The 14,133-nt window shown below is 38.0% G+C and overlaps 1 protein-coding gene across 5 annotated transcripts in view; it reads left to right on the top strand.

Annotated features, from left to right (window-relative positions):
• SYTL3 (synaptotagmin like 3) overlaps positions 1–14,133 on the top strand; it is a 50,015-nt gene that overhangs the window by 14,732 nt on the left and 21,150 nt on the right. For 4 of the 5 annotated variants that reach the window (XM_014057636.2, XM_014057651.2, XM_014057668.2 and 1 more), the window contains exons 2-5: positions 1,725–2,090; positions 4,921–5,136; positions 6,102–6,166; positions 14,069–14,120. In XM_014057636.2, the coding sequence (XP_013913111.1) occupies positions 1,981–2,090; positions 4,921–5,136; positions 6,102–6,166; positions 14,069–14,120 (443 nt within the window). In that variant the 5' untranslated portion in view covers positions 1,725–1,980. The remainder of the gene's footprint in view (positions 1–1,724; positions 2,091–4,920; positions 5,137–6,101; positions 6,167–14,068; positions 14,121–14,133) is intronic. The other variant, XM_014057644.2, reaches the window with a different exon arrangement.

Raw genomic sequence — 14,133 nt, 5'->3', positions numbered from 1 at the left:
CATGTGGAATGCTAGATACTTGATTTAGCAAAAAAAATCATTTCCACTACTAATGAGAATGTACTTGATTTTCTATAATAAAATTATAGGATGTAATTGGATATTCAAATAAAATGTTTGTAAGTGAAAAGTTGAGTTCCTGACATCCAAAGAGGGAGAATCATAATATGAAATGATGCATTACACAACTTCTGTTGTTTCCTCATTTCCTCTTCATGGTACATTTAACTTTCTAACCTCAATAATGCCTTAATTCTGAATAATCTCATTCAGGCCAATGCGGTTATTCTACAGCCATGATGGTGAGCCTATGGCACACATGCCACAGATGGCACACCAGCTGTCAGCTCTGGCGCGCATGTGCGCACATGCCAGCTGATTTTTCACATTTCTGGAGAGCCAGGAGAGGCCGTTTTCACCCTCCCCAGGCTTCAGGAAAGCCTCTGGAGGCTGGGGAGGGCGAAAAACGGCCCCAACGAGCCAACCAGAAGTTTGGGAACAAGTTTCCAATTTCCGGAAAGCTGGGGGAAGCCGTTTTTGCCCTCCCCAGGCTTCAGGAAAGCCTCCAGAGCCTGGGGAGGGGTCGTGTGCATGCAGTGTGTGTGTGTATGTGTCGTGCATGCATGTGCAGTTGGGTGGGAAATTGAGTGGGCATGCACATGCACGCAGCAGTGCATGAAATTTTAGCACGCTGTAAGAAAAATGTTCGCCATCATGTTCTACAATAAATGGTTGTAATTTCAGCTCATTCCTAAAGATTCAGACACAGGCACTTTTGTCATTGTGAACAATGAGATTCTGCACCTGCTTATGTCTGATGAAGGTGTGAATGCTATGATATCTGCTTAAATTTGGTGATGATTTTATTGATTTTATTTAGGAAATAATTTAGACAAGCTTTTCACACATAAAGAAGTACCAATTAGATTTCTTTGGTCTTCTTTGGTCAATGAAGTTATAAAGCTACTGTTTATATCAAGTGGCACGAAGATAAAGCTAACTTCTTCCTTTGATCTGAAACACATTGTGCATTTTGCATAAAGAGAGATAATCTCCAACTCACAAATTCTTAGGCCTCCTAGAAAACATGGTTGCTTAGAGGTATATTTCTCATATTTGCAAAACTGGAGATGAATGGTGATTTTTCAGACAGTTCTCTCTCTTTTGATCTCTCTTGTTATTTCTTTCTTCAAGTCACATCAATGAAATTCTCCCACGTTTTTGCTTGGCGATGATGGTCGCGGTTTTTCTATTTATTGTACACTAATTCATGAGTCAATATGCATGGGTGCAATATGAGTGCACATTGCAGGAAATAACAAAAGGACATGAGAGGGGTGTGGTCAGTTAGAATTTTATTTTTTTTATGCAAAGCGATATTATGTGCCCTGAGAGACTTAGACAAAACATAATTCCCTCCCTCTCTCCCACCCACTCTCTCTCTCACACCCCCCACATGAAATTAGGAAACAGATCTTTATCTTTTATTACTTTGCTTATTATAATTGGCTATTAAATACTTTTTTTTGAAAGCTACATATAACAAACAAAGGTGTATAAGCCCAGTAAAATTGAGCAATGATAAACCACTTTTCCTACTACACTTATGTACCAACAAAGTTATAGTCAAAAGAACCAGGAGACATTTAACAAAAATATTCCCGAACCAATTTTCTACCAGAATTACTAATTTATTTCTTTTATCAATTTAATATTACTTCCAGTAGATTGAGAGCCTGAAGTTCATATCTTCATGGGAGGAAGCAGACAACTGTTAATAAGAAGAGCAGATGTATTAAACAGATAATGAGTTTGTGAAAACAAAGGCTTGTCTGAAATACACACTTCTATTATTACTGTTTTTAAAAAGAACAATGCCTTGCAAATGTTTCACTAATGAATGAAGGATGTAAGTTTTCATAACTCATTTGCCTGCTGGATGATATTGGATATTCTGTCTTATGAACATCAGAAGAGAAGATGTCTCAAGAATTTAACTTTAACTTACTTAAGGAACTAGAGCAAGACATTGTTCTAAATGTCCTTTGCCGTGACGAGATGTTGAGAAAACTGGAGGAACAAAGAGTAAGGTATGTGTGTTCTTATTTGGGAATGCAAGCTGCTGTTGGTTGTGTAAGTTGATCTACTGTTCAAAATATATAATACAATATCTTTTGAGGACCAAACAAAATGGCATGCAAAAATGTACAAGTTTATTGTCCAAACTTTTGAGTTATCCTGAATGCTTCTGTGGTACGATAGCACAAAAACACCCTCTAGTGTTGAAATTTTAAATGAAATCATTTGTAGGAAGAAACCTAAGTGGTTTCATGGATTAATTTAAGGAACATGGTGATATGCGCTGCAACTGCTGCAAAAAAATAATAGTAAAAACAGGTCAGTCAATTGCCCAACTTATTTTGTGTCCGTCATAACTTATGACCATCATTGGCACGCTCCATTACTATCCTGAGTTGAGGACTGCATACCACTTGTTTCCAACTCTTATATTTCAATTACTGTAATGAAAATGCTAGCTGTTGACTTAAGTTCTAAGTAGATAAAACCATCAGAGTAAAACTGGTTTCTGGTTTTGTCAATTTCCTCTTCTTCAGAAACAGTCAATCTCCCACTGTCTAGATCTCCCACTTCTTTTTCTTCCTCTTTTGTGTGGATTGTTGTATTACAGGTCTTCAGCAGTTTGAAGTGGGACAGTAGTTTATGTGCCCTCTCAACATTCAAACAGGCAGAAGCAGAAAGATTGACAGACCAAGTTCGAAGTATTTTTGTGGGCCTGGGGAATGAAACTGGTGACTGTGTGGAAGTGCCCTCATTCATTGCCAGTGGAATTAGCTTGGCAATTAAGAATTTTTGGGGAAAAAATAAGGATTTTGATGCTTCGGTGCTGATTTTCAACATAATATTCCAAAACAGTTTACAGTTTCAAAAATTTAAATATTAAGAAAGCATACCATTCAGTAAAGCAACTGTAAGAGTTAGCCATCAATCTTTAAACATGAAAACAGAATTCCATGTTCAAAACCAATCACTTTCTAAAAATTCATTAAATTCATAAGCCTCCTTAACAATTGATGGATTGTTATTGTACTGGACAAGCATATTCTTGAGGGCAAAGGTGCACAAATAATGGGATACCAATAATGATGTTCAATAATTCATACCAGTGGTAAGATAGATCTTAATGCTTGTGCAATTTTATATGCTTGCAGAAAGTTCTTCACTATGGTTGGTTTGGTTTACTACAAATATCAGCCCCAAATTATAAAAAAACTCCTAACTGATCTTTCAGAGAAACTGAGACCCCATATAAAACAGAGTAAATGGATTCATTCAGATTTATCCGCTTTCCCACCAATTAAGGTTTCAATTAATTCTCCCTCCTCAAAACGCTTTTTAGAGAATGTTTCATGGTTTATCTATGATCAAGATAGAACTTGTCTCTGCATTGATGAGGCTAGATCAGAGGTGTGCATTCTTGACTTGCTCAAAATGCTGCGTAGCCTTTACATTAGGATCACGCTGCAGAAATGGGAAGGATGGTAAGAGCCAGGTTTAGAAGGAGGGTTTAGTGGTTTTAACGGGTGACATTGTTAGATAGTGTCATGGATGCAAGTGACATGCATTTGAGCAAACTTTGGGAGACAGTGGAAGACAGGAAGCCTACCGTACTATGATCCATGGGGTTGTGAAGAGTGGGACATGGTTTAGCAACTGAAAAACAACAAATAGAGGTCTTAAGTATTTTGAAGAGTTAAGTTATAACAGTGATGGCTAACCTTTTTGGTGCCGAGTGCCCAAAACACACATGCATGCAAAACCCCAAAATGCAATGCAAGCAACCCTGCGCATGCCCCTTGAGCATGCGCTCCACCCCCATACATGCATGTGCATCCCCTGTGCATTTCCTCCCCATGCCCCGTTTTGGCTTCCAGATTGGTGCAGGAGGCTGCCAAGCCAAAAATGGGGTACCCCCTCCGTACACGTGCACGAACCCTCAAAATGCAATGCAAGTGCCACCACACATACGCCGCATCCTCCTGCACATGCCTGCATATGTCCCCTGCATGCACCCCTCCCCCAGCACATGCACGGCAGAGACCTGAACTCCAGCTGGCCAGCGGGAGGCGCACACTCATGCACAGTAAAGCTGGGCTGGGTTGACGGTTGGCATGCCTGCGGAGAGGGCTATGCATGCCATAGGTTCGCCATCATGGCTCTATAGAATTTTGCCCTTCAAACTCCCCCCCCCCTAAACTGGCAAAACTGCCAGAGCAAGACTCCAAATTTGGCCCTAACCATTCAGAGAGGTTTAGAATTCTACATAAGGAATGTTGCACTTTTTGAGATCCTTTGGAGCTCTGGATCCCTTCCCCTATCCACTTTATTTACAGATGTAAGAAGGGTTGTAAGACAGGATAGAATTTTGCAATGCCCCATATGTGAAAGTCACTGAGAAATATATAAATAATCTAGGAACAGGGTCAGATTGCCAAATTACTAGTCAGGACAAACTGGAATCTTCCTATTGTCAAGTCATTCAGATCATTCAAGCCATGCATCTCAAGATTCTATTGTTCATGAGAGTTTGTAGGTTGAAACCCTTCCTGGTTCTTTTTGTGTCCTGAACATGTAAGAATCAAATTAAAATATATTCAACTCCTCAGAATCATCCAAAATTGCTTCTCCAAAACTTTATTCAAGAATGGACCATTAAATATTCTGGGGTAATTTCCCAGGCTATTTGACATTTTACATTGGAGGTTTAATAGAAGGGTTCCTTTCCATGGAACATAGAGAGTATCATAATTCACAGCTAAAGCTTAATAAAATTTGTAATGCTGGTACATGTTCCACCTGGCAAATGTGTGAATATTCTTATTTCTTTCTGGCCAACTACAGCCAACTGAAAATCCAACTACAGCAACTTTGGCGTAAAGGAACAAAGAATGCCAACTATGGATCTCAGAAACGGTCATGTGCCCGTTGTCAGAAGTCATTTGGAATCCTGATCGATAGAGGAGCAGTGTGCAAAGGATGCAGCCATCTTATATGCTCTCAATGTCGCATTACTGTAAATGCCTTTCTGTGGAAATGCACTGTCTGCTATGCTTCTGAGTAAGAACTTACCTTAGTTTAATACTCGAATTGCTGATTATTCTTTACTAGTTTTCTGATATGAAAACAAATCAAACTAAGTACAGGAAGTCCTCAACTTACAACAGTTCATTTAGTGACTATTTGAAGTTACAATGGCATTGAAAAACTGATTTATGACCATTTTTCACAGTTAGGACCATTGCAGCATCCCCATGGCCAAGGGATTTACATTTGGATGCTTGACAGTTGACTCACATTTATGACAGGTGTCGTGTCCCAGGGTCATATGCTCCCCTTTTGAGACTTTCTGACAAAGTCAACAGGGAAACCTTAACAGCCATGTTACTAATTTAAGAACTGCAGTGATTCACTTAACAAATATGGCGAGAAAAATTATAAAATGAATTATAAAACTCACTTGACAAATGTCTCACTTAGCAACATAAATTTTGGACTCAACTGTACTCATAAGTTGAGGGCCACCTTTATATATTTGACAGTAGGGACCTCTGTCTTGGGAATCAAATTTATAGGAGTTTCCAAATAGCCAGCTGCTGAAAATGGCAGAATGGCTTGATGAGTCTTTCAGAAGAAGAATTAGAAAAATAGTTCCTGAGGAGAGAAGAAAAAAGGGTTCAAGTGGGTATATGTATGAGCTGATTTTCAGGACAAAACTAATTTGGTTTTATTTATTAATAAAATAGTTGTGGAGCTAGGAGCCAAATATTTACAGTGTCTGAATGGAGTTTCAAAAATTAACTGCAGCTATAGGTGCTCTCAATATGAATTAGGTTTTGTATGCTAGTGCAAAATCACAGAATACGTAACTCTGATTATGCAAGAGTTGATGTTTCACTGCTCTTCATCACCATGATGGAACTGATTTGACTTTATTTAAATAACTAGTCCATTTATTGTTCCAAAAGTCCTCCTTGAAAAAGGCATGTTTAAAATTCAAATAAGCACATTTTGTTTTTTTGCAGGTCTGTTAAAGTGAAAACAGGTGAATGGTTCTTTGAGGAGAGAGCAAAGAAATTCCCAACTGAAGGTACCAAATAAAAACAGGAGAAGCATTAAGTTATATGCCAGATAAATTGATAACTTTGATAAGTTTCTCATTCTAATTCATGTTTTATCTTAGCAAAAACAGTCTTCAAGAATGCTAATCTGTTAAGTGTTGAGATTTCAAAATGCAATTTTATTGAGCTATAATAGTTGCAATTGTATTGAATTACCGTATTTTTCAGAGTATAAGATGTTCCGGACTGTAAGACACATCTACCTTTTGGGGGGACGAAAACAAGAAAAAAAATCCTGCCTTTGCTTCCCAGAATCCACCTGGCATTCATCTGGCCCGTTCGCCATAGCCCATTCAGCGCTGCTGCCGCCCATTCACCACCACCACCGATTCACTCTGGCCTGTTCGCTGCCACCCATTTGCTGCCACCCGTTCGCCACCACTGTGGCTTGTTAACTTCCATGGCCCATTTGGTGTGGCCCATTCGCCGCCGCTATTCCCTGCCATCTGCAACCACCGTAAAATGCAATGCATGGAGGCCAAAAACGAGTCGTGTGGAGGCTGAAAATGTGACATGTGGAGTCAGAAAACGCGCAGCAGATGGGGGCCAGTGGGTGGACAGGGATTCAGCAACATTTGGTGTATAAGACACACCACAATTTTCACCCACTTGGTGGCGGGGAAGGCATCTTATACTCTGAAAAGTACGGTATTTCAATTCACACTGCCTTAAAATATAAATATATGCATTTGTCGTAAGTAATAACACTCAACTACTTAGGTTAGTTCACCTTTTGTGCTGAATTCAATGATTTTAGTACAATTACAGGTAGGCAAATCTATTTCTGTTGGTTGTCCTTTTTTGCATTTATGTGTGGCTTCTTTATGTCCATTAATCCCATTTCCATTATTTCCAGCAAATTTCTGCATATGGATAGAAATATTAGAACTACAACAATAATATGATATTATGACATTTGCTGAGGGATTTCCTTATCTGGGTTGACCTTTCTCTGGTGGCAAATTCTACCCTGGGCAGTAGGGTATAGTATTTTCCAAGATACAGAACAACAATGATAACCTTGCAGGATCCAATCTGGATCAGTCACTGGGACTAGAGGTTTAGTCGTCTGAGCTTTTGACATTCATGCTCAAGTCCATCCTCAGGGAATTTCTCTTTATCCAGAATGTGTGCTTTGGGATATTTTATGCATAGTATTTATATGGTGCCTGGTTGTGTGTAGTTTTTTAGTTGTTGATTGGGATAGTGATGCCTGGGTATTAAGTCATAATTAACAGCTAGCCATCAACACCCCAATCAAAAACTAAAAAACTACACACAACCAGGCACCAATAAATACTACATATAGAATTGTCCAAACTCCAAAGCACATATTCTGGTAGAAAGAAGTTCTCTGAGGATGGGCTCCAGCACAAGTCAAAAAACTCGGAAGACTAAACCTCTGGTCCCGATGATCAACCCAGATTGGATCCTGCAACATTATCCTGAGATGCGTATATTTGCTTTCATTTGTAATGATAACCTTGTTGGTTCATGGTTGGAAGAAAAAGAGAACCTTCATACCAGAGGGTCTTTTTTTTAACATGCTGAGAGTTCAAATCCCTCCAGTTCCTAAATAGTGTCAGATGCAAGAAATCAGGAACCAAAATAGAGTTCAAAAGTACTACAAGTTTATTTCATGCTACTTATATGCAAGAATCAATGGTCAAGGCAAATTGGTGCCAGGTAAGAGTTAAGGGACTTCAAGAAGGGGCTGGACTTAGATCTCTTATGGAGGCATAAAGACTCCAAATTGATGATGCGTTTGACCCTGACCTCAGGCTCAGACTGGTCCTCTCCTAAAGTAATGTTACAATGAATTGTTCTTTTTTTAACTTAGCACACCACATAACTTTACTGTCTGCCTTTCCTCTGTATTGTTTTTAAAATCTTTAATTTTGCTCTTTGTCAGACTAGAACCTTATGTACTTTGTCAGTGATTGGAGACAGATGGAGGATATATATCCTTTGTGTTTTCAGAAATGGTACTTTAAACAGCAGAATTTATGACTCAAATTGCTGTTATGCTCCACACTTTACATTTTCTTGCTTTTGTCTGACAAAGAGTTGTGGATAATGTGAAGGCTTGCACAATATCTGTGTCAGTGTGGTTGGCCCATGTTCTGCTTAAATATGGATGCGGGTTTCTTTCCCTCATGGGCCATCAGACACCTTCCTTAAAAAGGAAAACAGCTATCATGAGAATTTTCTTAAGTGGAAATTTCTATATACACTCTTGCCAAAGCTGCTTATATCAAATTTCAGTGTTTATTAGGCTTTCTAATCTTTTCCCTATCTACCTGATTAATTCCAGAGCATTTCTCTTGCAAAAACACTGGAAGATAGAGACCAAATTGAGTTTTGTTCTAGTTACAAAAAAGTGGAATTTATTCAAAGGCACTGCTGCTGTTGAGATCCAGAAGGTGATGGAGGGTTGTTGCATATGTTTTAATGTGTGTTTTTTAAAATGATAGCAAAGAGAAGAAAGGGAATGCAATTTAAGCATAAGATGGGCCAAGGAAAGAGGAAATAATGAAAATAAATTAATATTACCATTATTTTTTAAAAAAAATAATATTAGAAAATAATCTATAAGTGAATTTTAATTACATTTCAAATGCATATGTTAAACAGTGTTTATAGGAACAAGATATAAAAAATTAAATCTAGGTATATAATTAAAGTACAAATCCCAAAAGAAATAATATTATTTTGATTTGTAAAGGTACCGTCTCTTCCCATTTTGACATAATGTCATACTCCTGATGTCATTGTCCCACCTTGATGATTCTTGGATGCATCAGGTTTGCTTCTTCCATCTCTTCAACAGCTCTTGGTAGACTTTGGGTTGGGTTGGGATGTAATGGGAAAACCCCCAGAAAAATCTAGCTATTTGCGTGTCAAAAGTTGTCTTCCACAACATCAAGTGTTTCCCCAAAAATAAGACAGGGTTTTATTTTCTTTTGACCTCCCCCCCCCCGAAATTTTGCTTGGGCCTTATTGGGGGGCTTATTGGTTTGTGTTGCCAGGTGGCTGCACAGCCTCAGGGGCAAACGGCTGTGTTGCGCTCTCGCGGCAGCGCAACAAAGCCGCCATGAGGTGACCACGCTCATGAGCAGCCGCCCAGCAATGCCCCTTTCCAGCTGGGCAGAGCGCCACTCACCGACCCAGTAATATCCCAAAGGCACTAAGCCGCATGGTGCTCTGCCCAGCTGGAAAGAGAGGTTGCACGAGCACTTGTTCTGCCTCCAGCTCGCGTGCCTCCCTGCCTCACCATGCCCAACTCTCCTTGCAGGGCTGGGCCGGGGCATTGCCACCGTCACCGCCATGCTCCGAGCATAACTGGCTTCCAAACTCCAGAGATCCGCTGTTGAGTCTTCCGGCAATGGCCGCTCGGAAGATTTGTGAGAGCAGCTGCCCGGCAACCCCCACCACCCACCAACCTAGCGGTATCTCAAAGGCATCAAGCAATGTGAGCACCTTTGTCCCCCCCTCCCCACGACTCCTGCGGCTTTGCTCCTTCAGGATATCGCTAGGTTGGTGAGTGGCATTCTGCCTGGCTGGAGGAGGGGTGTTGTCCAGGGGGCTTATTATTGGGGGAGGGTGTATATTTTTGCCCACAGGAAAAATATGGCATGGTCTTATTATCAGGGCATGTCGTAATTTTGGGGAAACATGGTAGATTTCTTTATATCAATCTTTTTCCCACATCAAGATGTACAGGACACCGCTGGTCAGCTGACTAGAAATTATGCAATATCAAATTCTATAAACTTAAAAGGGAATCAACTTGGGAAAGATAACATTTTCTAGATTGATGGCTTAAAATGGAGAAAACTGAATTTTTGAATGGTAATCAAGGAAAATGATTTGTTCTTTGATAAGAACAAGGATGTTTTCTTTAATAACTGTCTAAATATATAAGGTGGCTCATGTAATTCAACATTTTCCTAAAAAAATATTGGACTTTTAGCAGTTTTCAGGGCAAATTATTGATTATTGAATTTATGAATGAGGTGTTATTTTATGAATTCAAATGGTGCCCTCTTTTGGCATTTTATCATAATGCCAAACAATTATTCAGTTTTAAATGCAATTGAATGTAATATAATCATTATTATGGTACAATTTAGGAAAAAGCATGCTAAATTACTAAGAGTTCTTACTAATCCAGTTCCAAAATGCAGTGTAATATTAACCTATCCTGCTAGAGAAAGGACTTCCCTTAGCATAGAACTACCATATCTACAGTATATGTGAAATACAGAACCAATAAATAACTCTTTTGTGGTTCACCGACAAAAGGGCGAACGACAAAACCGCACCCGACTAAACCGCGGTGACAAAACCGCATGTTCTAAAGCGCTCCGACGAATGAGCGCTGAATCGTGCCGACAACAGCGCAGCGACAGAAACACGCTGTAAAACTAAACCTAACCCTAACCCTAAACCTAACCCTAAACGTAATGCTAACCCTAACCTTAAACCTAACCCTAAACCTAATCCTAAACGTAACGCTAAACCTAACCCTAAACCTAACCTTAAACCTAACCCTAAACCTAACCCTAAACCTAACCCTAAACCTAACCCTAAACCTAACCCTTACCTTAACTTAAATCGCCCCTCTGTCGACTGAAATCGCCCTTCTGTCTCCACGCTGTTGTCGACGCGTTGATGATGACGCGGTTTAGTCGGCACCGTTTTGTCGTTCGCCCTTTTGTCGTGTCACGCTCTTTTGTGATCATCCATTTGCATCTTTACAATCCAGATATTGCAATGTCATATTTGCAGAATGGACAAAGAATTTTTTTCATCACATTTGTGCTTTCAAAATCTGCTTTGCTGGTATGGAGATATCCTGCAGTAGATTGGGATGGAAGCTCAATGGGGAGTGATGGAAAGAAAAAATCAGTTATAAATGTTGCATTCTACTCATATATCCTTGGAGATCACCCAGAATTAGAATTTAAATAACTCAAATAATCTTGTAGACACAATGCTTTCACAAATTGATTTCTCAGTCTTGAAAAATGAAGAAAAATGAATGGGATATAATATCTCTTGATAAAAAAAACCCCTAAACTTTGGAACAATAACTAGAAACTGAATAAATGTAAAAGATGGTCCAGAAATAACCTACTACCCATGATTGTGCTTATGCCCCATTGAAATAAACTGACTTCAATATGCTTGGCTGCAGGTGTATAAAGAGGTAAACCTTAATTATAACTCTTGAAGCCAAAATAACAGACTAGTAAGTATTAATCATAATAGCAATAATTATTATCTGTTGATTGCCCCTGGGTTCAGCTTACACTGTTTATAACTATAGAAGGCCAATAAACTCCTGATATACCTGGCACAGTGTTAACAATAAGGAACTGCAGAAAATAAAATCAGTTCCATGTTTTCATAAAAAACTAATCACCTACACTTTCATTTTACTGCTTAATAATAAATTAATTTTAAAACTTCAGTACAAATGCATTTTTATCTATTGTAATGCTCTGTGGCATTAGTGTGGTGTTTTTCACATAGTGCAAAAATATTATTTGAACCATCAGTTACCTATCTGACAGGCGTAAATAAATAAGCAAAATGACCTTTTTAGAAGAGATTTCCAGACTGCGTTTCAACTGACATATGCAACATGACTAACCATAACAAATATAAGAAAATAAATTCAGTCCGGCAACTAATGCTAACCCTACCAGCAATATGGAAATTTGGTAAGAGCAGAAATAAAAATAAAAAGTTTGAATAAAAGGACCTGTTCAACAAATGGATGAAAGATTTAGGTATTCATTGTCCCGTCAGGTACATTCCAAATTCAAATGATTGAAAATGGCCCATCGCTCTTCGCTATTCCCCAAATTTCTGATGACAACCTCTTGACTTCCAAAGCCCAAAATAAAATTATGAAATTATTTTTTGAATGCCAAATTTTTGCTTCATTAAATCAATTATTGACTATTCCAACTTTTCAAATAATCAGTTATCTGGCATTTAATCTAACATCTTCATACTAGTGGGCCATGTTCTCTATCACACTATCACAACTTGAACCTCTTCTTAATTTAATAAACTATATAAATAAATAATATAAATAAACTACTCTTTATTGCTTCTTAAGTACAGTAATTCATCAGAGCTATGATGATAATGATAGAAGGAGAGTAGATTTGATGCACATAATGCTTCACAATGCCTGTTTAAACATTTTATCGCATTTCCAAATTCAGATGAACAGAAATCTAGAGCATAATATGCTGACCACCACAATAGTTGAAGAAAAGCTCTATAATGTTTACTTATAAATGTGACAGTATTAAATAGCTTAAAAGGAACTGGAAAGGATTTTAAAATATTTGGACTGAACAATTGAATTACAGAGATTATGGACTAAACCAGCAACATTTTTCCTCATAATTATTGGAACATTAGGAACTATAACAATGCAATTGTAAAAACAGCTGACAAAGTTGGACTTATTTGACTTCATTTACAAAAAAACAAGAACCACATACATATATTTCAGTGATATTTGGACAATTCTTAGGCTTTGGGATAAAGCTTGAATTGACTCTAACTTATCAGGGCAGTGTTTTTCAGAAGAGAAATAATCATCAACGCCATCCTTTATTTGCAGTCTGGCTTGGTTAACAATTAATCTAAGTATGTTTAAAAAGCTCATGCCTTTAAAATGTTAATTCTACTTCCTTTCATAAAAATCTTTTCCTCAACTTTGTAGGTGTGTGAATAGGATCATTTCATTATTTAAAGCTAAGACTCTGAATTTGGAGGCTGTTTAGTTTGTGAAGTAAATTTGAAGAAACCATTTCTGTTGATTTAACTATTGATCAAATCAGTAGTGGGATTCAAATAATGTAACAACCTGTTCTCTGCCCTAATAATTTCTTCCAACAACCAGTTTACCAAACTGCTCAGAAAGTTAACAACCGGTTCTCCTGAAGGGGTGCAAACTGGCTGAATCCCACCACTGGATCAAACTGATTAAAGCTTGCAGTTCTGGTGGGATCTTTTCTGCCAGTAGCTATTCTTCTTAGGAACACTAAAACTTGAGTTTTTCTCCCTTCATTCTTCAATGTCCAGTTGCTGTGTTTTATAACCCTAGCTCTTTTATTACAGGTTAGGTTGATTTATATAGCTCTCTCTGTATAGAATAGATTAATGAATCTAGAGTAGCAGAACTACTGCTAGAAGACTTCTGAATATCATACACACTTCCCTGTTTTATTAGTACACTTAATATGAAAGATCAAGCGATTAGTCAGTGTGAGAAAATAATTTTTATTGCTTGTTTAGTTGAGTATGCAAAAGAATTATTTTCTATATTGTTAATGATTTACCTGATACAGAATGATTTTCTTTGTGGACAGATATAAGAACACATTGCAAATGTAATTCTTAATAATCAATGCTTTTATTGCTGCACACCATTCATCATTTGCAACTTGTGGATGGATTGAATCACATGGGTTGATTGTGTTTTAGTTGATTGCCTCTCCATAGTTTATAATCGGTGAGATTTTTCCAGGACTATGTGTACTGAAAAGTTGTACAACATTTAAATGGTGTTACATAGGAAAGTTGTTTCTTTTCATTTTATGGTCTTGCCTTATTAATGTTTACTTCTTTTTAATTTGTGTGTGTGCTGTAGTTGAGATCTCCATAGTTCATTATAACATGGGGCATTGAACAAAAACAGGAGCCACAAACATTTTCATATTGGCAATGTCAAGGAGTAAAAACAGTTGATATAAATGGCGACATCTGATTTTTAAAAAAATTGGCATGCAGGTAGAAGTTTATTGCTATCAGTGACCTTGGGTTCTTTTCTTTCTTGATAGGTAGATATGAAACTGCTGGTGCAAAACTCTTGAAATCTTATCAGAAATTAAGGTAAGGACAAGAA

Source organism: Thamnophis sirtalis, unplaced genomic scaffold (assembly GCF_051295495.1).
Source record: "Thamnophis sirtalis isolate CommonGarterSnake01/CBP01778 unplaced genomic scaffold, rThaSir2_p1.2 scaffold_6, whole genome shotgun sequence".
Taxonomy (NCBI): Eukaryota; Metazoa; Chordata; class Lepidosauria; order Squamata; family Natricidae; genus Thamnophis; species Thamnophis sirtalis.
Note: the sequence above shows the minus strand (reverse complement) of the source record. Positions and strands in the feature narration are given on the sequence as shown.